This window comes from Enoplosus armatus, chromosome 8, assembly GCF_043641665.1.
Source record: "Enoplosus armatus isolate fEnoArm2 chromosome 8, fEnoArm2.hap1, whole genome shotgun sequence".
Lineage (NCBI taxonomy): Eukaryota > Metazoa > Chordata > Actinopteri > Centrarchiformes > Enoplosidae > Enoplosus > Enoplosus armatus.
This window is the reverse complement of record NC_092187.1, coordinates 23,497,311-23,523,140: the sequence shown is the minus strand read 5'-3', so window position 1 is coordinate 23,523,140 and position 25,830 is coordinate 23,497,311. Positions and strand designations below refer to the sequence as shown.

At 42.1% G+C, this 25,830-nt stretch overlaps 1 protein-coding gene across 1 annotated transcript in view; it reads left to right on the top strand.

The window, feature by feature from the left end:
- Window positions 1-24,449, top strand: part of cables2b (Cdk5 and Abl enzyme substrate 2b) — a 28,508-nt gene extending 4,059 nt beyond the window's left edge. The window contains exons 2-10 of the mRNA XM_070910688.1: window positions 12,164-12,259; window positions 17,965-18,042; window positions 19,203-19,311; window positions 19,427-19,595; window positions 20,784-20,881; window positions 22,381-22,487; window positions 22,618-22,737; window positions 23,112-23,196; window positions 24,097-24,449. Of these exons, the coding sequence (XP_070766789.1) occupies window positions 12,164-12,259; window positions 17,965-18,042; window positions 19,203-19,311; window positions 19,427-19,595; window positions 20,784-20,881; window positions 22,381-22,487; window positions 22,618-22,737; window positions 23,112-23,196; window positions 24,097-24,243 (1,009 nt within the window). The 3' untranslated portion in view covers window positions 24,244-24,449. The remainder of the gene's footprint in view (window positions 1-12,163; window positions 12,260-17,964; window positions 18,043-19,202; window positions 19,312-19,426; window positions 19,596-20,783; window positions 20,882-22,380; window positions 22,488-22,617; window positions 22,738-23,111; window positions 23,197-24,096) is intronic.
- Window positions 24,450-25,830: the final 1,381 nt, after the last annotated feature.

Here is a 25,830-nt window from a genome sequence, read left to right as displayed (position 1 = left end):
TGCCCTCCTGTCTGCATATCTTCCTTTTCCACCTGCTGAATACTCTGCGGCCTGACTGCATCCAATCTCCAATTAAGACGTCAGGTCGAGTCCTCAGCAATCAACCTGTGCCTGAACTGTGCAGGATTAATGGCTCCTCTGAGCCGTGCCAGCTGTATTTAGCTTTATTCAGCTGCAGTGTGAATGTAGTCTGTGTGACCAAACTGACCATGACACCGAGGATTCCCCACGATGCACTTGGCTCAGTTTGTTTCCATTGCACACTGCTAATCTGAGTTAGTTAGCAGGATCTCAGCTGTCCTCTCACAGACACTGTCCTGACACAGATAAACCTTCCACTGATGCATTTCCTCCAGAAACGTATTCACTCAATCAGGGCTGAAACGTTTAGACAAATTACAATTAAGATCAAAAATTGTTAATATCATTGTAGCCGCCCCTCTCTCGATCCGACTGTCTGTGGAGGTGTGCATGCAAAAAATGTGGAAGTACAATCTGTGCTTTAAACAACAGCCCTTAAGGCCGACAATAGTCAGCCAGGTGATACAAAGCTGATTCAAAAGTTTCCCTTTTAATCTGTGACTGGTCTGTTTGCTGTGCCAGAGGGAAACACTAAAACTCTGCTGACCTACAGTACCTGTCAGCCAGGTGAGGACACTCAGTCAGGTCTGTTTGGCTGAACTTCCCCCTGGAGCTGTCAGGTGTTCTCTGAGTGACCTCATGGAGTCACTCTAACTAATAAGGGTTGTTCCTGGTTTAAATTAAGATTTGGCATTTCCCCTGATCACATCAGGCCCATAAGACTCTCTGAGCTAATTTTCTGATTTGTAACTTTTGCTGGATAAGTTTCAGGCTCTCTGCATCAAGGTTCATCTAAGACCCTCAAAGGTTCTTTTATTGCCAGGAGGAAATGAAACGTAAGAGCCGTTAATGGCTGATTAACCTGACAAGAAAAGAAGGACGAGGAAGAACCAGTAGACAGTAAACAACCACCACATGAGAAACTGTTGCTCTGTTCACATGGGTGCAGGTTTACAGGTGCTGTAATAATGTTATGATTAGCAGAACATCTCCATTATCACTTGGATCATTCATTTTTACTAACACCGAACTCCTACATCAGTTAGGACTCCTGCTGTTAAAATGGCTCATATTAACTGAACTGATACGACTAACCCCAGACTTTAAAATGTGTAGCACTCAAACCTGCAGGGAGGCGTGCGTATATATAAGTATAATCAAACCTGAAAAATAAGGAGGACCACTTTAAAATGACTGATAAGCAGTGTAGGCTTCATTCTACTTGCTGATGTTTCATCAACAACATTTTAAACAATGCTTCAATAATAAAAATTATACAGTACAACCACCGAGTTGAAAGAACAGATCATCACAAAAGCAGGACAAACTGCTGGATAGTTGGTTTGAATTTTATTTTATGGTGGAGATATTCATGATACTGTGTCTGTGGCCGGCATATTTACAGTAAGACATGTCTCAGACAGTAGTGGTATTTGGGACACCCCAGCAGCTTCGGGGTTAAGAGTCCTGTCATCTCTCTATTGTCTGTAATAAATGCCCCAAAATGGTGTTTCCTTTAGACCATCAAGTTCCTACTGTGACTGTGACCACAGCTACAGTACCTGAGTCCTGCCTGTTTGATTAGTGCGAGGAAGACATTTTGTCTGCTGAAACAGCAATATCAGGGTGGTTGATGAGTCATGTTCAAGCTAGTCTGACTCACTGGATGTAGGTTGCTGCTAGTCTGGCGACTATTTCAGTCGCCATTCTCCTCCCCCTACTGCTATCAGCACAGTACTGTTTTCAAAGTGATGTGAAACAACAACATCAACAACCTCCGAACCTCAGTGAGCTCCTCCAGAGCTAAAGTATAGGTAGGCTTCACCTCTAGGACACCAATGATCAAGTAATGTTTGTCATTTTTAATGGTAAAAGTTGTATCACATAGTCTACATATGTTGTTTACTATTTTATGTGGCGTTTTCTTTAGCAGGGATTTAAAGCCAGGGCTCGCCTCCCCATGTGCAAATGTTCCACCAAAACAAGTTCCCCGTCGGACTTTATTTTGCTAGGGCACCGTAGCTACATCCTGGGCTCAGCGCCGCCCAAGACGATTGTGATTGGTTTAAAGAAAAACAAACAAGCCAGAGCGTTTTTTTCCTACCACAGATCGACGACGGGTTGAGTCGGACCTTTGGGTGGAGATAGGTCTGGCTATGTGAGACTATATACAGGCAGTTACGTTTTGTTTTGATTTTGCTCACTCGACACACACACACACACACACACACACACACACACACACACACACAGCAAAACGGTCTGAATGTAAGTTGGAGCAATGAGCTGCTTTGTTCCCTAAAACTTCATGGTGAATTTGTTGCCTGAAGCAGAAAACTTATCAGATTCAGCAGGAGCACTGATTAGACACACCCTCCAGACTAACACACACACGCGCACACACACACACACACACACACAAAGGAGATGTAATCTGACTGACATCATCTGTATGTCTTGTGTGTGTGTGTGTGTGTGTGTGTGTGTGTGTGTGTGTTTGTCTAAACATGCCTCTCCAGTGAAAACAGAGCTGAGTCCCACACCCTTAACACACACACACACACACACACACACACCCCTGATGTCTCTTTTTCTTTTAACTTTCCTTCAGACCATGTCCTCAATAATGTGGATAAATCAGAAAACACCCCTCACCATCAACATGTCCATTGTGGTTCTATCTGCACAAACCTTTCTCTAAACTCTCTCTGTCCACACTGAAACACCAAAAAACTAAAGGCACTGTTGAACTCTGCTGGTTGGCAAATCACAGGAGTGTCACTGGCTATGAATAAAGTATGGCTGTGTGCTCTCCTTCAATAAAGGTCTGTCCACTCTGTGCACTGTGGGCTTGTCGTACAGTCGCACAGTCCAGGTGTTGTTATGACTTTGTGTTTCTGTTGTCAGACTGCATATGAATAAATGATCACATGTGATGTTATTGAGGCCTATAAAAGCTTCCTGCTAACCAAGGCTAACTGTAAATCTATGACCCTCCATCAAATCTTTATGGTTTTGAAACGAAAAGTTTGCTTATGATGAACACCAAAAACCATGACGGTGACCCTGTCTGTGAAGGCTGACAGCCATCCTGTGTTTAAGTGTGTAAACTTTACTTCCACACTGCAGGATGAGCATGACAGTTTACACAAGTCCTGTTTTTAGATGGTGAGAAAATTGTTTTTGCAGATTTCATTGTGGATGACATTAGAAAACGATATGAAAACTCTGTGGAAAAGGAGGGATTAGAAATGAAGGATGATTTTTTTTCGAGGCAGGAGGAGTCTGTTAATCTGGTGACGCAAGACACACAACAGGCCTGCTGGGTGTGTTTGTGTGTGTGTGTTTTGCTCAGTCAGAGGTCCGAGTAGTGTAATCTGTGGAGCGTCCAGCATCCGTCAGTCAATGTCAGAGGTGTGGATGAAACTTCTGACGGGTTAATGTGGTTTTAAATGTATCGCCAGTGAAGAGGCCACAGTCTTCCTGTGACCTTTTGTGTGCGTCTGATAAGACACACACAGTCTTATCAGTCACATCCAGTTGGCAGAATTCTTCATTTTAATGTCCCTAACAGGCTGATAAAGGGACCTTCCTCTTCTTCTTCTTGCTAAACTTCACATCATTATCAAAACATCAAACTCAGTAAAGTCAGCTGAACAAGCCTGTCGTTCTCTAAAGATGACATACACTCTGACTATAATTCCATTATAACCAGATGTGATTAATCTGGCCTGTCACGTAAACACCTTTAGTCAGGTTATGTCATATTGGGATTATAATCAGAGTGAGAACAACCACATTAGCAGAGCTGGATTATACACATTAATCTATCAAAGATACTCTCGACATGTACACAGCTTAGTTTGGTGTCTGTCAGTAACATGCAGGTGTGTCTGACAGCAAAACCACCTCTGCATTACAAATAAGGCTGAAAGTACACTCATTTATTTAGTCATTTATGAATCAAAAATGCCAAACATTCTGTGTCCATCTTCTCAAATGTGACAATGTGCTGCTTTTCTCAGTTTATTATTGTAAACTGAATAGCTGTGGTTTTTGAACTCCCTTGATCACATGGAAATCTGATGTTTTCACATCACAGATGAACAAAGGCATTAAAATGTGATTCTTACTAGTAAAACATGAGCTTCATGTAGGCTGATAATAGCAGTTTAATGGGGCTGCTGAACTGACACTAACTGGGCAGGGGAGGGAACAATATATTTCTCATATTTGTAGGTAAAGTGTATTGAAGAAAAGACATTAGTAATAATGTGTGTTTATAAAAACGAAAAACATCAATGTTTAGTTTTGTGTTTTCAAGAAGAAAGAAATGTGAAGAAGAGGACGGGGAGAAAAGGAGGGATTAGAAATGAAGGATGATTTTTTTTCGAGGCAGGAGGAGTCTGTTAATCTGGTGACGCAAGACACACAACAGGCCTGCTGGGTGTGTTTGTGTGTGTGTGTTTTGCTCAGTCAGAGGTCCGAGTAGTGTAATCTGTGGAGCGTCCAGCATCCGTCAGTCAATGTCAGAGGTGTGGATGGACTGTTCTTACACATCACTGCTACACACCCTGCTGTGTGTGTGTGTGTGTGTGTGTGTGTGTGTGTGTGTGTGTGTGTGTGTGTGTGTGTGTGTGTGTGTGTGTGTGTGTGTGTGTGTGTGTGTGTGTGTGTGTGTGTGTGTGTGTATGAGAGAGAGCGAGAGACTGTGTGTGTATGATGAGGATTTAGACAGCAGAACATTTAATCTATGGTTGGTGGTTGGTCAGTGACAAAGTACATGCATGTGTGTGTGTGGTAAGGATTTAGAATGGGAGGTATTTAAGTAAAGCTGTGTGTGTGTGTGTGTGTGTGTGTGTGTGTGTGTGTGTGTGTGTGAGAGAGATTTGAACGTCTGTGATCTCACACACACACACAGAGAGAGGGAGGGAGACACTGAGGGTGAGAGAGCACTACACTTACCAATTTAAAGTCTCTTACTTCCCTTTTCTTCTACAATAAGGATCTTATTTTAGTCCGTCGTTCCTGTCAGTTTCTCAGCTTTTACATAAACGGATAAGAATGATGCTCCAAATTTAAAATCTGTTAACCTTGTTGGTGTGGTGCTGCTGGGCCAACACTGAGTTTTTCATTCAGTCATTGTGTTAATTCACTCTACACGTTTTAATCATCCTTTCTACACAGTCAGGACCTGCGACCTTCATACTCACACTGTACGGATCAGTTGACCGGCCTCGGCATGACTGCTCACTGTGAACGTGAGCGCAGAGCCCTCGGCTGATTTTGTCCATTGACAATTCCAATAAAGTTTATTCAAAGTAGACAACAGTGTCCTCAATAATGTTGACAAAAAAAAAAGAGAAAGGCATTACTTAGTGCAATTCTTCTACGCACGGAAAGAAAAGCGGAAAAAATTGGCACTGCAGCTGGCTGGAAACAAACAATACGATCTGTCTGTTCTGCAGCGAAGTTCAGTTTCACATTGCACCAGTCTCAAGACTACAGTGGGAGCCATAACATGAAAACTACTACTCCAGCAATATTGGAACAAGGTCACTACATTTAATAACAGGTACCATGTGGGAAAGTGGACCCAACCCATCGTCTGAGTTAATCAGGTGTTGTAGACCCCACAAACCAAAATTCAGGTCAACAATTTAACCGTCTTTCCAAGTCACGGCTCAAAGTATACTAAACTGCAGGTAACCATAGCAACACTTCTGATGCTTCAGGTTGCGTTCGCAGAAAACTGACTGGTGAAACTAGTCTGACCGAGGGTCAAACTGACTACAAACACACTTTGAAACATGGAGGAGGATTTAAACACGGTTAACAGGATCTGTATTTTTTGTTCAGCGTTTTAGGGGCACAAAACTGTACATCGTTGCTGTGTTCAAACACAAAACGTTTGCAACTGAAACAACACACTCACAAAGACATAAATCTAAAACAAGCTTGGTGAACAACCTTAAGAGTCAATAATGATTCTTGTTCCTACAGGACAAGAGACCTCCGGAGACAGATTAAGCCAGTGTGTGCTGATATAAGCCAGTTGTGTGTGTGTGTGTGTGTGTGTGTGTGTGTGTGTGTGTGTGTGTGTGTGTGTGTGTGTGTGTGTGTGTGTGTGTGTGTGTGTGTGTGCGCGCAGAGTCTATTCTGAGCTAAACCACTCTGCCTCTGATCAGTGGAAGCTGTACGTGAGGAGGAAGCAGCTGTCAGCTCGTCCATCAATAACAAGAGCAAATATCATTGATCCTCGAGGGCGAATCAGGGCACAGCAGGACAGAGACAGCAGATGTATTCAGTACAGTATTCAGTGCGACACCACAGTGTGCGTTTATACCAACACAGTGTCAGTCAGATAGGAATTTGCCTTTATTTGCATCTTGGATAAAAAAAAAAAAAAAGTATTTCCTGCCTTGACAGTCACTTGAATTTCATTTTCATGTTAACATGACATTTCTTCTACACTTTAAAAAGTGTAGAAGAAATATGAAGGTAGCTGGAATGAAAGCAGATATTTATAGCAATAAAGCAAGGGAGAGATGAAGACACAAAGATACTCGTGAAGAGTTAAAGTGTTTTTCATACTTCCTGGATAATCTGACATTTTTATAGTATTCTGACTGTTCGGTGGTTCAATCTGGTCAACAGCTCACAGCACAGAGGGAGAGATGAATGTAGGAAGATGATAGAGAGTTGCATTCACATCATGCATTTATGGCATATAGTTGTTATTATATTATTAGTTTTAGTTCAATACACTTGTCCAGGTCCAAGGGAGCCAAATTACAAAGTAAAATGGTAAAATTGATTTGTGTTATGAGGTGGAGAGAATAACAGCAGTTTTAATGCACCTTTTCCATATCAAAAATAAAAATGGAAGCAGCTAAAACAGCTAAATATCTTGGTGAATTAATAAAGACACTTTCATAACAAATAATAAAATAGTATTGCTTGTATTAACAGTTTATGTGAGTCAACTTGATTTGTGCAAATAAACAGAACTACAGAATGACAGTAGGGACAGTTAGATGGACTAGATAAGAGAGGAATAAATTATGATGTATGTGAAGGAAAAGACAGAAAATTCAGCAAGTGCATAGAGGGGAAAAAAAGACCAATGACGGCCAAAAAAGTACAGACTAAAAACATCTAACAAACAGTATTTTTATACTATTTGAAGCACACAGAGTGTTCTGACAGATTGTGTTTTCTCTGGTTTATTTTAAGCTAAAACGACGCCGGCTATTATTAGTGTGTGTCTGGTGTTGTTCATGACTCAAACTGGATAAAATGACTAAAATGGCCCAGACAAATCCATCACCACAGTCCCCAAAAGCAGGCCTGCAGCTGCTTCTGGGCCTGACCTGCAGAGTCACTGTTTCCCTTGTGGTGTCTGAAGGTCATTTCAGTCTGAATTTTTACATCATACTGCAATTCTAAAACACACAGTAGGTGTTCTTTTATGTTTAAATTAAGTACTATTGCAACTCACTCAAGGGGATGCCTCTTAAATACTGATGACTCATCAGCTAAGGAGTCCCCGATTCCAAAGCTCATGTTGTCGGTTAAATCATCTGCATTTTTTGCTGCATCATTGAACACAGAGCGACACAATCAAACGGCACGGCAGGCTTCAAAGTTTTACAAACATAGTCTTATCTCAAAAGGACCTAAATGGAAAAAGTGATGGAAATAGAGGTGGAGTGACGTAAAACGAGGGCAGCAGAGCAGCCCGATGCTCGCCTTGCCTCCTCACCCTGGTTTCTGCTCACAGCTCTGATTCTCTCAGCTCTACTTAAAATGTCGGCTGTTTAAAGACACAGTGAAATGAAAAATACATTTTCTAATCCTGTGTCCCTATGTTGTTGTTAATTGTTCTTTTATCTCTTTTTACATGCTAAGTATGTTTCTTTGAGTATTTTTATCTCTTATTTTTCTCTTCCTGTGAAACCTAAACATATTTTTGATGACACATCTTGACTCATATATGTATCCAATCAAATGTGCTAGCTAACTCCACATATCATATAAAACCACACTTGACTGTTAGCTAGTGGGTAGCTAAGAGTTCATTTAACCATGACTAATATCGTTTTTCTCATTTTTAAAAACAAAAAAAGTCTGTATAGTAACAAAATGATCTGTATAGGTGACTAAAAGCAGGAACCACTCAACTAAATGATATAAAGATGCTCTTTCATGTCGCGTGGAGCAGTTTTATGACATAATCCTCTGTCAATAATTTTTTATGACAAAAAATGGTACAAAAGAAATACTCCGTCTCACTGCGGCTGTCAGGTGACGAAAACCGTCTGTTTTCATTCATTCTTTCATATATTCATGCATTACGTCATTCTTTTATTTGAACAGAAATATTTTCAGAAAGCCTGAAGGTCTTATTCACTCCAACGTCGTACGTTTCTGTGGAAAAGGGCATTTTGTTTTGGCTGTTTGACCTTTAGAGATAAAAATATTTTCTGAATCAAATCTTATCAAGACTAAAAGTGGATTATCTGTGCACATCTTGTTTGGCTAAACGTCCTTTTTCAAAATGTTCTCTAGAAAATAATCTTTGTGAAAAATAGGCGGGGAATGATATATAGGCTTATACCGTAAAGGTCACTGGTAAATCTCCTTAGTGTCTTATCACAATGTGACAGTGAAGTTCATGCAGCTCACCCAAACCCTCAGGATATTAGTGAACATGCAGCCACTATGTGTCTTTATCTAAACACCAATCATCATCATCATCATCATCATCATCCTCATCCTCAGCAGCGAGGGAAACGGCAAACTGGATTTTTCCGTTCCCACAGAACGGAAACTTTCCACAACATCCCAGAGAGCTGTAGCAGGCTGGTTCTCATAGAAATGGGCCACTGGTCAGACTGTTGTGATAATGAGTCTGCAGATCCACAGCCCAGATACTGGGACAGATTTAGAAAGACTGGGAGAGCACTGGCGTCAGCTATCGCACTCATACCCAGATGTTGTTGATGTTTATGACTGCAGTGTTTTCCTCACAGACGCCTCCAAGTTGAGAAAATAATTTAAAGATAATTAACAGTTTATTATGACAGTGCAGCTTTTGCTATAATAAACCTCTCCTGTTAAATGTCAGTCACACTTCTGCCGGAGAACTTTATAATCATAATTTTGCATGGGGGTTCATTTGTGGTCAATCCAAACATGTTGTTAAGTCATAATTATTATTTGTAGCTGCCAATTATGACACGGTACTGTATAATTTCCCCCTGGGGATCAATAAAGTATTTCTGATGAGTTAGCTACTGTTATTGCTGCAGCAGTGAATAACACTGCTCATGACTGAGCCATGTTACCTTGTGAGTGAGGCTGGGTATCAAACCTCAGTACTTTTTGGTACAGACCAAAACGTGACTGCAGCAATGAGTATCAAAAACCCCAAAGTTGGTATTAGATGGGTCATGAGATTTGTAGTGTGGTTCACTGAGAAAAGTGAACCCTTTCATCAGATAGTTCCTGATTTAAATCAAACATGTGTTGCTAAATGATAACAGAGACTTTCTTCCTATTTCACAAAGAAAGTATCAAAAAGTCCTTTTGCCATCAGTACTGAAACTTGGGTATCGTGTTGGCAACAGTACTGAAACATTTCAAACAACACCCAGCCCCACTTGTGAGCTAATGGCAGCATAGTGCACGAACTGAGAAGAATCCCATTAGGGATGTAGCCCAAAGTGGTTGAAAAGACACATAATCATACTTTTTTATGGATGCTAGAAATTTAAGCAATAGGCCTCAAGGAGAAGCAAATGCTGCTTGAAGAAAAATCTAATTCAACACATTGATGAACAACACAGTATTTGTATGAGAGTGTGTGTATGTGGGCTGGTTTCACAAAATGAAGTCGGCGCTTCAGCAGAGGCCGGTGTGTTGGCTGTAACAAGGATCAAACGTGTGACCCTAAATGTGTCACTGTGTCAACCCTTGTAGCCATATTTGTCTTTATCAGAAAGACCAGCCACTATCATCATCATCATCATCTGTCAGGCGTATTGGCCAACAGGCTCCTTCTATTCCCACACAATGGAAACATTCCACAACATTCCGGAATGCTGCTGAATGACAGTTCCCGAGGAAATGGAACTCTGAGAAGATTCCATCATGTGACCGTGGTTACAGTAGACTCCAAAGATAGAATAGTTTAATAATGCTGGAGAAGTGACGGCAGAGGCTGTTGTGGTCGGGGTGTTCTTACTTTTAATCTTCATCTTTAATCCAGAGGAGGCCGACTGACACACGTCTTTACTGGAGCAGTTGAAAATCCGAATTTCAACACTGTGATACTGATGACATCATCTTTGTGGCGTTCAGTGTATTTCCAGATCTGAAGGACGTAGTGTATAAATTGATGCTGTGCTCAGTTTCCATCAGCACATTAACTTCTACTTCAGTCTTATTTCCCAGAATGCTGACAGTGACCCACAGGGAGTCAGGATGATGATGATGATGGCAGATGCTCAGTCACCCCTTATTGCTGCTGTGTTTAAAATGTATTGAATCATGACACCTCTGTAATATGACATATTGTAATGTGAATTAAGTGAATTGTTCCACTAATTCAAACCACTAAATGACAACTAAATTCAATGTATATCATGAATGGCTGTTTCAAGGAGGTAAATAAATCTAGGGTGGAATTTCCTCTATAAATAGTCACTCACTGAGACAGTAGAATCAGAAATGTGTGTATTTTTTGGGTGGAATTTTAAAGGACCAGCAGAGGGCAGAACATCATGTTAAAGCCTGAAACTCAACGTGACTGAACGAGGAGACACGTTACTGTTCTACCCAGATGTTACTACTGCATCACTCACGCACACAAACTAACTGTCAGCTCCCTCAAACATCTGCTTCACAACCTTATTAAGAGAACTGAGGATTGACAGTAGAAAGTGTGTGTGTGTGTGTGTGTGTGTGTGTGTGTGTGTGTGTGTGTGTGTGTGTGTGTGTGTGTGTGTGTGTGTGTGTGTGTGTGTGTGTGTGTGTGTGTGTGTGTGTGTGTGTGTGTGTGTATCACACAGCAGTGATAACAGTGATTTAAACTCCATGTGGTTTGGAATCACCAGGTCAGCCATAAAAAACAGCGACAGATGCTGTGTGTGTTTCTGTGTGTATCAGTCTCTGTGTGCATGCTCACACTGTGCACGTGTGTTCATTTATGCTATGCTTTTACCGGCTTTGTGTAAAACATTGTTTGACCTGGTACGGATACGAATGTCTGACTGTAGCACTGCATCATCCTGCTCAAGGAGGAAGGGGGCGCGGAGCTTCCTACGTGGGGTTGACAAAGTGACACAATCATTGTTTTGGGTTTTTTTAAAGAAAGAAAAAAGTTTATGTTTTGGGGCAAATCAATTTGGGTGGGATACAGAAATGGTTTCATGTGTGTGTTTACAGCATGAGAAATGTGTGTGTGGAGTTAATTTATGTTTGCATGCTGAGGGGCTGTGTGGAGAATGTGCTCTGTGCGTTTGTGTGAGATTATGCCATATATGTAAATGTGAATGTGGATTTATAAATGCACACTGATAATGTAGCATAACATAACTGTCTGGGCTGTGTGTGTGTGTGTGTGTGTGTGTGTGTGTGTGTGTGTGTGTTACTCTTGATGTCAGTAATGTTGGGTAACTGCTGTGATGTCAGTGAGCTGAGCTCCTTGGCCTGCTTTTATGTCGAGGTCTGTTGTTTTAATCCACAAGGTCGAAACAGCGACACAACCTGGCTCACAACCTTCAGCTGACATCCACAGGGAAACACACACACACACACACACACACACACACACACACACACACACAGCCTTTGGGGTCACAAATCAGCAGGTTTTTAGTACAACTTGGAAACAAAGAAATGACAAACATAACATTTCTTTTTAATCATCCTGACACCAGTAATGAGAAGGAACTGAGGTTGAAAGAGAGAAGTGGTTCTATGCTGGTTTGTTGTGCTTTACACAGTACTTAAATATGTTCTATTTGATGTAAGGCTTAATGTCTGCCTGTCTGTCTGCCTGTCTGTCTCTCTGTAGGACTCGTAACCTCTCTGGTGGATCTCCCAGACCTCGACACACCAAGAAGATCCACTTCATCAAAAACATGAAACAGTACGACACCAGAGGCAGCAGGTGGGACACACACAGACACACACACACACACACACACACACACACACACACACACACACACACACACACACAGTTTAATGTTAAAGAGTAAAACCAGGAATATAAACTTTATCAAAACAAGACTTTACCAATCCTGTGACCTGTCCGGCAACACAGTGGTGGGTTAAAGGTAGAAGTTGAAAGTAGAGTACATCACATCGTTTCACTGCTTCAGCCAAATCCCTGTCCAGGTGCAGACAGTGTTGAGCAGCTCGTTGATCCCTGCTGTTCACAGTGTGTACACTTACAGAACAGCAGCAAGGTCAGGGCAGCGGGCTTTTGTAAACTTCTGTGAAGTTTAAAAGACAGAGCTACTGTTTTTTCCAATTCACCGTGTTAAATTTATCTGAGATTTGTTTTATTTTATAGCTGTAGAGACCTGTGTTGTCAGGGGCAGTAGCACCTGGTGGGGAGTGCGAGGATCAAGGGTGCTAATATCATTGCTATCAGCCATCAAGTCCTCTCATCACAGTATTGAGATCTACATTCTCTGCAATAAGTCAATCCACCATTGTCCAACTACAGTGGACTGACCCTAACCCGCTCTGTGGAGTTATTCTGAACACATCCAACTGAAAAAATGCCCTAAAATGTATAAAATAAGACCACAAACTGTATTTCCTTACCTGAAATATTATACCTTATATTTACACTTTCATTTAAAAGCTTTAAATGGAAGCTTGTTTGTAGGATTGTGTTAAAGGTCCCAGGGTCCCTCATTTTTCCATTATGGCTCAGTCTCTTTAACCACTAACCTTTACAAACTCAGCTGACATGCAGAAGTGTGCAGCTTTTACTCTACAGCAGGAGGGGAACTCAGCTGTGGAGCCTGGACAGTGTCATTCGGTTCAGTTCTTCCTCTATTGTATTCTATTCTTGTCCTTCATTGCAGGCTGTATAAATCAGACCTCCGGTTCAAAAGAACACAGGGCAACTAGTCAGATAATAATAGACTGAGGCCTGGTTGTTGTAGAATAGATCCAGCTAAGAGCAGCAGAGCTGTTGTTTGTAGTTCTGCCGAGTCACCGTGTCATCACGGAGGAGAGACGGCAGCTTACAGAGAAAAGTGAACGTTGGAGATCTCCTGCCTCAGGACTGCTGCTGCTGAGACCCTGGGGTCGTAACCCTCCTTTGGGTCATGGGGATTTTACAGCGAACCTCTGTCTCCAGCAGTGCTACAGTTCTTCAGTGTCATAGTAAAGTAAATAGTAAATAGTACAGTAGGAAAATCTATTTAGTTGTAATTGGTTGTTGTGTGTTTATCCATAAATATAACTAATGTAGCAAAACTTTTCATGGTGTATTTTCACCTAAATGTAATTAACTTGGTGAAAAGTGAAACAGAAAACTAGCTTGTTATGGATTTACAATAGCAACACATATTTTGACAGAAATTAGCCTCAAATTGTTCCATCAACATGGTTGACATTCTCCTCTAACAGATATTTGTCACGTATTGTACAACTTTGTCCATGAAAAACTGCCCTAGAACATATAAGGTACCACTTATGTGGCAGTTGATGGTAAGTAGGCTAACTTATCCTAAAAACATTAAATGTAGACATGTTGTGACTATGCCATAAGCCTGTAAATAAAGGGAGAGTGAACTGAACTAAAACAGCCTACGGTTAAAAAAACACACTGCTCTAGAGGATATCCTGTGTTATGCTGAACTTTCCCCAGAGAAATAAAACTCACTGGTCTCAGTTAATCAAGTGGGCATGGCTGAGTGTCTCACCCTTTTACTTTATTTAAAAAAGATGGTAGAACTTTCTTTTTCTTGGTTTTCATGGGTAATTCTTTGTGTGGCTCAGTAGTTACAGCCCCTGGGTCAGGGGTCCAGTTCCCAGTGGGATTACTCTGCTATTTTTCTTTATCATGGAATAATGTGCCCCCAGTGTTATGAAATGTGTGGTAATACATGGACGTGTGGAGGGGGCCGAATCCTCAGCAGTCACGTTTCCAGCAGGCCTGTTGTGATGCTTCTGCTGTTTCCACTGAACTCCCGGGTGACTTCCTGCTCTTCACTTTCCCACCCCATCATAGGAAACAAGCTGTGTGTGTGTGTGTGTGTGTGTGTCAGTGGCACACACAACCAACAACAGCATTAAATCCAAGCCCATAATCTGTCTCCTGGGATGGAGAGAGGAGGCAGAGCAGCAGGGACAGAAGAGGACAGATCTCAAGTTATAGAGAATACTAGTGATTTATTCACAGCAGCTCTCATGAGAGCTAAACGTTGAACCACAGCACTTAATTTAAGTCCTTTTTTGTCTCCTCTGAATAATGAATCACTTAAAACAGGTCTACCTCCTGGAAGATGAACTACAGCCACAAGATGAGATCGCTTGTCTCTCTATTTATTCTAGGACTAAAGTATTTGAATCCTCTGCCCAGTTTGATCCTCAGTAAAATATATTGCATGTTTGACCGGGATCATCTAATGTCTGAGAATAACCACAGTTGATTTGGATGAACTACTCTCTGTGGCCTTTCTTCTTCATAAGTTTATCCCAGCGTGACTTTCTAAACAAACTCCAGTATATAAGATTTCACTACATAGAAGTGGTAGCTGCAGGTTTGAATCTGATGTAGTGTGAACTGAATAAAATCAGGTCTCTCCACATCATAAATTGAGTGGATAAGAAAATGCATAAAATCATTTGCGGCTGATTACTAGAAAATCCACTTGGCAGAAGATGACTGATATTTACAACTTTATTATTTTGATGCTAAATTTACACTGTTTGATGTTTGACAGTTTTGAAACAAAGTACTTCGACAGCACAGTCTGGCAACGCTTAAAGGACTAACAGACATATACTGTATGTTATTGCTGGAGTCAGATAAAAAGATATATTTATTTTCTCGTCTTGTGTGTCCTGTTCTAGCTGCTCTTCAGTAGCTAGTAGTCCTGGACCTGGACAAGTCCTGGACCTACCTCTGTACTGGACACACTGGGTGAAACTGATATTGATCGAATTCTGTGTAAGACATCAAACAAGATATTTTCCCAAAATGTAGAAATGCTCCTTCAAGTCACTGTTTTATAGCTGGCACATCTTGTTTAGTACAGCAATACATATTCATAATGTAATGAAAAGCCACCTCTTCACCATAATTCATGATCTGTGAAATTAACTCTGGTTGACATTGTTAGTTTTTTTGGTAAGTTGTGCAGTCTGGCTAGCGGATGATGAATAACCTTGCTAGCTTGCAGTTGTAATTAATGAATAATACATAGAAAACATGTATTTAAAAACAAGTTTTAAAGTTAGGACAAAGTTATCAACACAGTAAAATGTGCCAAAAGTTGGGTGAGCATTCATATGGAAGCTCAGTATTCATGTTAAGTGATGTTTTGACCTATCAGAAGGCCCTGCAGAGGGGGGGTTCAGGCTGTGCTGTCATAAATCTACTCAACCATCTGACAGGTGACACCATTCTCTCCCTGACCTAACGCACCTTTAAGCTGCCTTTAACTGCTTTCACCCATGCAGAGAGCAGAAACTCCATGGCCCCTCTGTCTTGATGAGCAGTATACTCTTAATGACGTTGGCCCACTCTGTAGTTCAGCCGCTATCACTGCTTATCTACCTCCACTAGTCTTACAAGAGGTTACTAATTATATCAGAAAACCTGTCACACCGTCCTCTGACCTAGTGCACCTTTAAAGTGTCCTCGAATCATATCCTCACCCAAGCCAAGAGCAGATACTTGGCAGCATGACCCGGCGTTATATCTACGTTGTGTCTGCTCAGGTTGAAGCACAGTGGCCGGCCCCTCTGGCTTGATAAGCTTCATGTGAATGCCATGGCCCTCTCTGGTTCCACTAGTCTTACAGATAGCCGTTATTTATCAGCCCCGCTGGTATGAGACACCTTTGTTGAATGATGTACTATCTTACCAAAGAAAGGAACATGGTATCAAAATGAATTAATGTGTGAGTGTAAGAGTGCAGTCGGTCTACAGGGCGCCCTCTCAATAACTGCTGTTTCTTGAGAAGGCTCAACAGTGTGTAGCAGCGTCCCAGAACCACCCCCGTCTTTACCTGCACCCACACACTCAACACAACCCTCCGTAGCAGGTTATAAGATGAGTGTTTGCTCCTTCAAAGCTCGTATTTTATTGGCTCATATTGTTTAATCCAGGTTATGTAACTACTTTGGTAGATTTGCTGCTCTCTCTGCCAGTATTCTGATTAACTGTAGAGCTGGTTGGAGTCTTAGTTTGATTTGAATTGGGAGCTTTTGCGTCTGTTGCTGTTCCCTCTGACATGTTTTAATGCCGTCAGGGAAACAAAAGGTCAATGATTCGAGGTCTTCTAGTGGCTGCAGATAGAACTAGTGTGTGTGTGTGTGTATATATAGAAAAGAAAAGGATTCATCACAAACATGATAAACTCAGAGATAAGTGTGTATATGTTTTTACACAATGTGAATCATCTTCCAGTCTCTTTGGTTTCTGAGCCAAAGATAATGACTGTAAACATTTTCCTCTAAGACACAAACCAGACTCCACTCCACAGGGCGTTATACTCCGGAGGATCCTCAATAAAAGATAAACACACACATATAGTCTGTTCCCTTGAAACCCCATTATAACACGTCGCTGTTCAGCAGAGCCTCTGTTAAAGGTGCAATTAGAAAAATGTCAAGTGTGTGTGTGTGTTTGCATGTGTTGCCAAAACATTCAAGTCCCTGCTGAGGAGAGATATGATCCTGTTTTAAAATCAGAATCAGAATCAGAAATACTTTATTGATCCCCGGGGGGGAAATTATACAATAACAAATATAAAATCAACCGGTCAAAGCAGATGAGTCTGGTTCTGCTGGATGTTTCTGCCTCTTAAAAGGACGTTTTTCCTTGTCACTGTCGCCAAAGTGCTTGCTCATGGCGGGAACTGTTGGGTCTCTGTAATAACATTAAAAAGAGTCGGTCTAGACCTGCTCTATTTGTAAAGTGTCATGAGATGACTTTTGTTGTGATTTGGCGCTATATAAATTAAATAGAATTGAATTGAATTGTATTGAAATTATGGTTTTATATCTTGACATGAGCTCAGCACTTCCACTTACTGAAAATATGCTCTTAATATATATATATATATATATATATATATATATATATATAAATGTATAATACATACGTATAATACATACAATTCAATAGAAGAGTGAATATGATAAATAACTGCAATAAATTAGAACAAGGATAAGCTAAAATACCAGACTTTGCATTCTTATATCAAAATCCAATCATGTTTTCTTCCTGTAAAACAAAATATGAGGTGTGCTTACATACGCCTGAACCAACAAATAACATCATGGCATCCAACCATCAATCAATATTCAACTTTGAGCAGCACAGAGCTGACGTTCAGTAGTTAGCCGACAGCGTGGTACGTCGGTTATGACACGCCCACTTCTCAACATTCAAATGAAATGCCTCTCAGCGTTACGTCCCGCCTGCAGATCCTGAGGCTTGAGTCTTTTTGCTTTTGGTCTCTCTTCGATTAATTGCTCAGCCCAACTTTAAAGTTGGTTTTCTGTGCGTTCGTCTGATAAGGAACGCCACTGCCCACCTTGACAACGTTGCCAAGTTGCACCAATAAGCAGGTGTTATAACAACATAACCTCTAATGTGTGTGTTTGCTTGTGTTTCAGGATCGTGCTGATCTGTGCTAAGAGATCTCTGTGTGCTGCCTTCTCTGTTCTGCCCTATGGAGAAAGCTTCTACCTCAGGTAATCAACACACACACACTGATATAATCACATGTAAACTTCACTACCGACACGCACTTAGGTCTTTATAGACACATTTACAGATAAACATGGAGCAGAACGTACCTTTATCACGTTCCCCTGTTCTATCTCTGACACACACTCAAATACTGATACTGGATGATGATACTGTATGAACACACAGATGAAATACAGATGTTATTACAGTTACGTAAACGTGTCCTAATCCCTTTCTCTCCATCACATTCACACACGCTGATTAATCTACAGCAGCCCTTGTGCATGTTTATCATCACGTCACACTCACACCACACATGCACAGTTTAGGAAGTATCAGTACAAAACTAATCTGTTATGCACACACTGATTATTCTGAACACACACACACACAGTTTGAATACACACACACACACACACATTCAGTACTTCAGGCAGAGCGAGTAACGTTGGTCTTCTTGGGGTTTGTTTTTATTCCACTTCCACTTTTATCTTGTAGCTGATGCTGTGGTTCAGTGTGATCAGCAGAACATGTGGCTGTGGCGGGAAGTGACCTTTCACTCACAGGAATGTCTGTGAAGCACATCTCCCACCCTGTCACCTTAACACGCTACAGGCAGGAAGACGTAGGGAGGATGGCAACATGTGTATCTGCAGAGTTTCGTCAGTAATGATCTCAGAGGGTTAACGGGTGCTGCTCAGGAGGTTTTAGAATATGAAAGAGATGCAATACATGTTGTAATATACTGTTTTGACAATGTCTTAGTCTTTTCTTCAAACTAGACTAGAAATCTAAAGCTCCACTAGCACCCCCTGGAGGCTGCACAGTTCATTACACCCCATGATTAGAAAAATAAAGTTGTTTTTAAGCGTTTTAAGCACTAAGGTATGTTTTTTTAAGTCCTTCTGTAAGTTCTGATTACAATAATATTGAAGGTTGACAGCTACATCACTTTGTCAGTCTCACGTCTATATCTAGAGTGATACGCTGAGCACTGATTGGTTACAGATGCTAACAGACGACAGCCAGTGACTTGTGACTGTTCTGAATCAGATCCATCATGTTGCGAATCTTTGATCTGAGCTGTCCTCAGTTTATATTCCTGCTGCCAGGAACGAGTCTGTTCTCCACTCACCTTAACCACTGCTGCCTCCCTCTCCAGTGACCCTACATTAAACCACCCCAGGAGGAGGCACTCGTCTGGGAACATCTCCACCACCCTGGAGATGCTGCCGGGGCTGGAGGGCTTTCAGCTGGAGACCTACGGCAGGGTAGATAAACACACATTCAGACACACACAGGTGGATGTTATGATCAGTGAGCGCTTCATGTGTTCAGATCCTATAGATTCATCTCTCTCTCTCTCTCTCTCTCTCTCGGTCTCAGTCGGTGTCGTACGCCCAGTTCCTGTACCCCACCAACGCCCTGGTGAGGCACAAGCCATCGTCGACCAGCGACCTGACGCTACAGATTCCCGTGTCCAGGAGCACACACAGCATGCCGGGCAGGAGCTGCCCACCCAGCAGACTGAACAGCACTGTGGGACTGGACCTGGGTAACACACACACACACACACACACACACACACACACACACACACACACACACACACACTGTCTCAATAGCATTGGTGCCATGCCCCTACATTTCAGATTATACCGTGGCCATGTCATCTTGTGATGTCAGGATTTCACCACACAACTGATAGTTGTGTGTCCCTGCATTTAGACTGAGATACAGGAAGTGGAGGCAGAGGGGTGTGACTATGGCTGCAGAGAGAGAAAGAATAAAACTACAGAAGAAGGAGAAAGAGGATGTAAAGAGAGGAAGAGAAAGCAAACACAGGGTGGAGGGATGAGAGAGTTGTTGCAGCTGTGAGTGTTGTTCTCTTTATATTTTAAACACACGTGTATACATATGTACACACTGTGTGTCTCACGCTATCTATAAACACACACACACCCACAGTGACACAGCCCTGTATTAGCCTCTAAAGCTCTCTCTCTAATCCTGAACCTTTCATTAACACAACACAGCTGTGTGTGTATTTTAGAGTCACAAAACCTCTGAGACCGTGTGTTCGTCAGTGTGCACACTGATAGCAGGTTTATATTTTTAGTCTTCCTGTAACGTCTCCCTTCAGGCTCTCAAAGCTGCCGACATCATATGTTAGTTTGCTCACGAGTCACAAAAACATGCAGCCAATCGTTTTGTTCAGAGTTATGAAACTGTGTGACGCCGTCAGCTTCAGGTCAGGACTTCTGAGATGCAGCTTTCATTACTGAGCCCAGCTGTTGTGTGTGAGTCAGCGTGTAGTTTTATTTAATTTCTACTCAGGCACAGCATAAAATCAAGAAAAGAGACGGATGCCGTTTGAAGTGAAGCCAGGCTAGCAGCTTCCCCCTGCTTCCAGTCTTTATGCTAAGCTAAGCTAAACACCGCACTGAGATAACTCTGGTATCTGTCTTTCTGGGAGATGCTTCTGCGTGGCATCTGGATAACGAGGATACATTCACACAAATCAAATCAATCAAAAGATTCAGTTAAACCAGCTAAATGATTAATTGACATGTTATAAAAGAGCACGTCACTGCGTTCTTCCTCCATTACACACTCACACACTCACTTCACGGTCTACTCTCTTGCAAAACAGGGTCATTTCTGATTATTATATTTTCACTTCCACTGACTTCACTCTGTGTGTGTGTGTGTGTGTGTGTGTGTGTGTGTGTGTGTCGTCCAGGTGTGGAAGATGTGACAGACTACGACCCTAACCTCCTCAATGACCCCCAGTGGCCTTGTGGGAAACACAAGCGGGTGCTGATCTTCGCCTCCTACATGGTAAGAAGACACTGACGACTGTTTGAAGTCTGACCTGCACTGAAAAACATTCTACAGTTTGATTATAAGTCACATACAATGCAAAGAAAATCACTGATCTCCATCCTGAACTCAATCAGCAGTGAAGAAGAGTTGTGAAGAAACAGTATGTGGGATTGGATTTATTTAATAAGATCAGCACATCACTGATTTCAGATAATTGAGGTGTTTGGTAGTTTTGTTTTGTCTCTCTTTTTTCCATCTGGTTTATTTCTGTGGGGACGAAAATTATCTTTATAACCTTCATCCTAATTGTATTGTTGCGTCCAAAAATGACAACTAATAGCAAAATTACACCTTCAATCTAAGAAACAGGAGTAAAGGAGCAGAATGAAACGCTGAAAGGAGAGAAAATAAAGAAGAGACGACAGAAGGAAAGAGGAGGAAGAAGGATCGAGGATTAGAGAGCTCTGAGAACAGAATAATCACTACTGAGAAAAGAAACACACACACACACACACACACACGGCTCTTTTACATCAACATAATTATCCTATAGGCAGCAGCTTAGTTTTATCCCTCCACTGAGATGAATTAAAAACTATGGACACACACACGCTTTATCAGCACTGTTTAATCCATCAGAGAAGATTACTGCTGAGGTGGGCTGCTTTGTCACTGATCTTACTCTGTGTGTGTGTGTGTGTGTGTGTGTGTGTGTGTGTGTGTGTGTGTGTGTGTGTGTGTGTGTGTGTGTGTGTGTGTGTGTGTTAGCGTGTTAGCATTGCACGTGTAATTAGTGTAATAGTGTGATCTCACCACCCACTACAGCGTCAACTCTCTGCACTAAACTACAAACACACGGAGAACAGAAACACATCATCCACACACACACACACACACACACACATGAACCACACAGTGAGGCGTACATGTACATGATTCTTCACTCAGGAGTTTAAGAATCACTACTGGGACATCACACCATGCAGACTGGACTATCTCTGCTCTCTGTACTATAATGAAGAGAGCAGGTTTAAATGTTGAGTCACAGTCTGGACCCAAACACCAGCTTCTTGTCTCTTTGCTCTTTGTCCTGTCTTTCAGTTGGTGACTTAACTGTCCAGAGATATACTGTGAGACTGTTTAATTTAAATAAGCGAAGAACTGGCAAATATTAATGATCTGCTCCCACCGTTTTTCTCCATACTGTGAATGTAATAAAGCTGGAGTCTGTAGTGGACTACTCTGATCTGTAATGAAGTAAAGGTGCACAGATATATAGTGTGTAGACATGAGTGTACAGTGTGTGCTCAGAGTGAAGCAGCAGAATATATCCTCTGAATGTAAATGAAGTCTAAACCCAATGTCTCTGTTTACACTTTGAGATGACTATAAATCTCCTCTTTGCTCTTGTTTATGCATTCTTCTCTTCCTCCTCCCCTTTGCCTTTTTCTGTTCTCTCTGTTTTCTTTCTTTCATCACATCTTCTCCTCTCCTCTCGTCTTTTTGTCCTCCAGACGACGGTAATAGAATACGTCAAACCGTCCGATCTGAAGAAAGACATGAACGAGACGTTTAAGGAGAAGTTCCCTCACATTAAACTCACTCTCAGCAAAATACGAAGGTAAACATCTTGTAGTTTCATGAAACTCTCAACGGAATAATTTACGTTTATATGCAGTGAGGCTTAAATATAAGTACTGTAAATAATTATGTGATATTAAAAACTGTCTTTGTCTCCGTCCATCTCGCAGTCTGAAGAGAGAGATGAGAGTCGTTGGGGAGGATTGCGGCATGCAGCCCGTCACCATCGCCATGGCGTTCGTCTACTTTGAGAAGTTGGTGCTGCAGGGTCGACTCAACAAACAGAACAGGTACTTTCACATCCTCATACAACACGACAGCTGCATGAAGGCTCTGTAACGCTTCGTAGCACAGGAGGTACACTGGAACTTCATACTGTTCTTTAACACAACATGTTTTCATGTTGCTCCCTCGTGATAGAAAACTTCACACTGTGCTTTGAGAGCTCGTTCACACTGAACATCGACAATATGTGACAGTTTAGGTGATGATTCGTACCACAGCTAGTCTCAGGAGGGCAGTCTGTAGCTTCACTCTCACACACTCTTTAGTTTGTTTAGGAGTGTGTGTGTGAGGTAATGTTGTTGAACCGAAGACTAATGTGACCGTACATTCACTCTACAGAAGGACGTCCTGCCACTTTAACGATGTCGATGTTTTACAGGAAGTTGGTGTCAGCCGCCTGCATCCTACTGGCTGCTAAGATCAGCAGTGACCTCAAGAAACAGGAGGTCAAACACCTCATTGATGTAAGTCACACACACACACACACACACACACACTCACAGGAGGATCATGTTGCTCTTGCTCAGGTGTTTGTGAGGCGGATCTACCTCAGCAGGTGGAAAACGACCTGCAGGACGGTAACAAACAACATATTCAACATATTTTGAAACCAAAACTTGTTCGATTTGGAAAAAGAAATGGGGGAATAAGAAAGTGTTATTAACTTTGTGTTAATAATCACATCACAATTTAATTGTGTTTTGGCAAACCTTAATTAATAATATTGCCCCCCGAGGTGCAAAACACGACAAAACACATGAACAACACAGAAATCAAATCAGATTTTACAAAACAAACGCCTGAACGAGTGTTTTGGCCCTGATCCGAGTCCTTTAAGATTGGGTATCTGCTGAAGTTCCGGATTCAAGACTATGAAGTTCATAAGCTTAAATTATTGATATGATGTGAATGAACGACTGCGACTCCTGAAAGTGAGGAATAACTTGCACAGTCGAGTCTCAGAGTGGAGGTTCTTCCCTCACACATGATGTGTGACGAAGTGTCATGGAATTAACATTAATTAGCATCCGCTGACATGACCTGCTGCCTGCAACACTTGTCATTTAAACCAGTGACGGTTAGCGCTAACTGTATGTTTTGTACGCTGCTCTTGCCGACCTCAGTGTCACTCAAGGTGCTCACAAGTAATGTTTCACTTTCAAGTTCGACAAAGTTTCAGCCTCAGAGCTGCCGTCAAGAAGTGTATTTTAGCATAAAAAGGCACAACGTGTATCATTTCGTACGCCAATAAAAAAAGAACAGAGAAAAGTAAAATAGAAAATAAGGAAACGTGACTTTTCCAGAGACGGGTCGAAAGAAAACATTGTGTCTCTCACGCTTTGGTTTCTGTCGTGTCTCTGCAGAAGCTGGAGGAGCGTTTCAGGATCAGCAGGAGGGAGCTGATATCCTTTGAGTTCACCATCCTGGTCGCCCTGGAGATGGCGCTCTACCTCCCCGAGAGTAAAGTCATGCCACATTACAGACGGCTGGTGCAGCAGCAGCAGTTATAGCCGCAGGGACTCTCTGCACCTTCCGGCTCCACACTGTGACGGACGGATCCTCGCGATGCCTGGCTCAGAGGCTCAGAGGGAATCCTCCTCCTCTCTGCTCACATGCAGACACCAAAGCTCGTCCACACTGTGACGGTAGTCCGACGGCAGGCCTGGCGGTGCCTGGCTCAACGGCACAGCAACACACAGAGCGACATCGCCTTCGCTTCCTCCCGCAGACACCAAAGTGACGACACACTGTGATCCAGCAGCAGGACTGGTGCCTGGCTCAACGGCACCATGAGAATCACTGGAGGCCAGATTCACCACAACCCCTCAAATCTTTTCCTGGAAGGAAATTATGTTTAGTTTTCCTTTTTTTTTACCTGATTTTCATGTTTGCGTTCCTGTCGGATTTGAAAAAAGTTTTCCTCACTTGCTCCTTTGCAGAGATTTTAGTGATGGAGGCGGTCTCGAAGGATTCTTGTTTGAAACTTGTTTGACAGATTTAGATCACTTCGGTTAAATCTGAGTTCAGCAGTTTTGAGTCCTTCTTTCTAAAAGCTCTGCAGTTGAAAAGGTGAGCAACACATTGGCCAAAAAAGACCAAATCTAACCTGAAATCTAACCAGCAGTGCCGTCTTCAAAGACATTTTCAAACTTCACACCCAGCCGAAAAGTTTCCTTTTCCTAATTTTCTTTTCTCTCTTTCTCTGTTGTTTGAGTTTTAACCTAAATTTAACCGTTTTTGATGTTTTAGTCTGGTTCACTGCCTCTGTAGCTCTGATATGATGAAGTTACACTTTAAATGTGCTGCCATCTGACAATCGTTTTACTGCATTTAACAGCATCTTAGATCAACAGAGTGTTTTCAGCAACTGTAGTGAAGATGTTGCCGACATCCTCACATTTCTGTAGAAACTGAAATTGTGAAATTTAATTCAGGCCATGAGGGGAAGTGGTTTCCAGTACTTCCATGCGTATCTTGTCCTCTCGCTGGTTTCACTGGTCAGATTCTTGTTTGGATTGATGTCATGCAGTCAGCACTTCCCTGTGTGCAGTCATCCTACTTCGTCCTCTCTGAACTTCCAGCCGGCTGCTTCTGAATTATCCGTTGTCTTGTGTTTTGAAGACATTTACACTCCCACTCGCTCGCTTCTTCACAGCTCTGATAGTCCTTTAATTCATCGAGTGGAAGGTTCAACATTTTTCAGCATCAGCCCGCTTTACAGGAGGAGTTCAGATGTTTAAGTGCCTTGGCCTGACGCCACCTAAAGTGTAGCTGTTCCTGTTCGGTCTGTCCTTGGATCTAGGGATTCAAACCAGCAACTTTATCTTCTCCTCTGTATTTGGACCTCATGTTGTCGTCCCTCCTCCCCCCTGGTTTGGCGTGAATGATCGGCTGCTCACTCTGGTGGTCGCAGAGAAGCACTGCGTCCTTTAGAAACCCGCTGTGACGATGACGAGGAGGAGGAGGAGCGCTCAGATCACAGAAAACGGATGAAGCCAACGCTGCTGTCGTTGTCTCTGCTGCAGTGATCGCTGTGGCGTCCTGGAAAATGAGCTCTCCCCTCTCCCTCCCCGTCCCGAGTGCTTCTTTGACGTCTC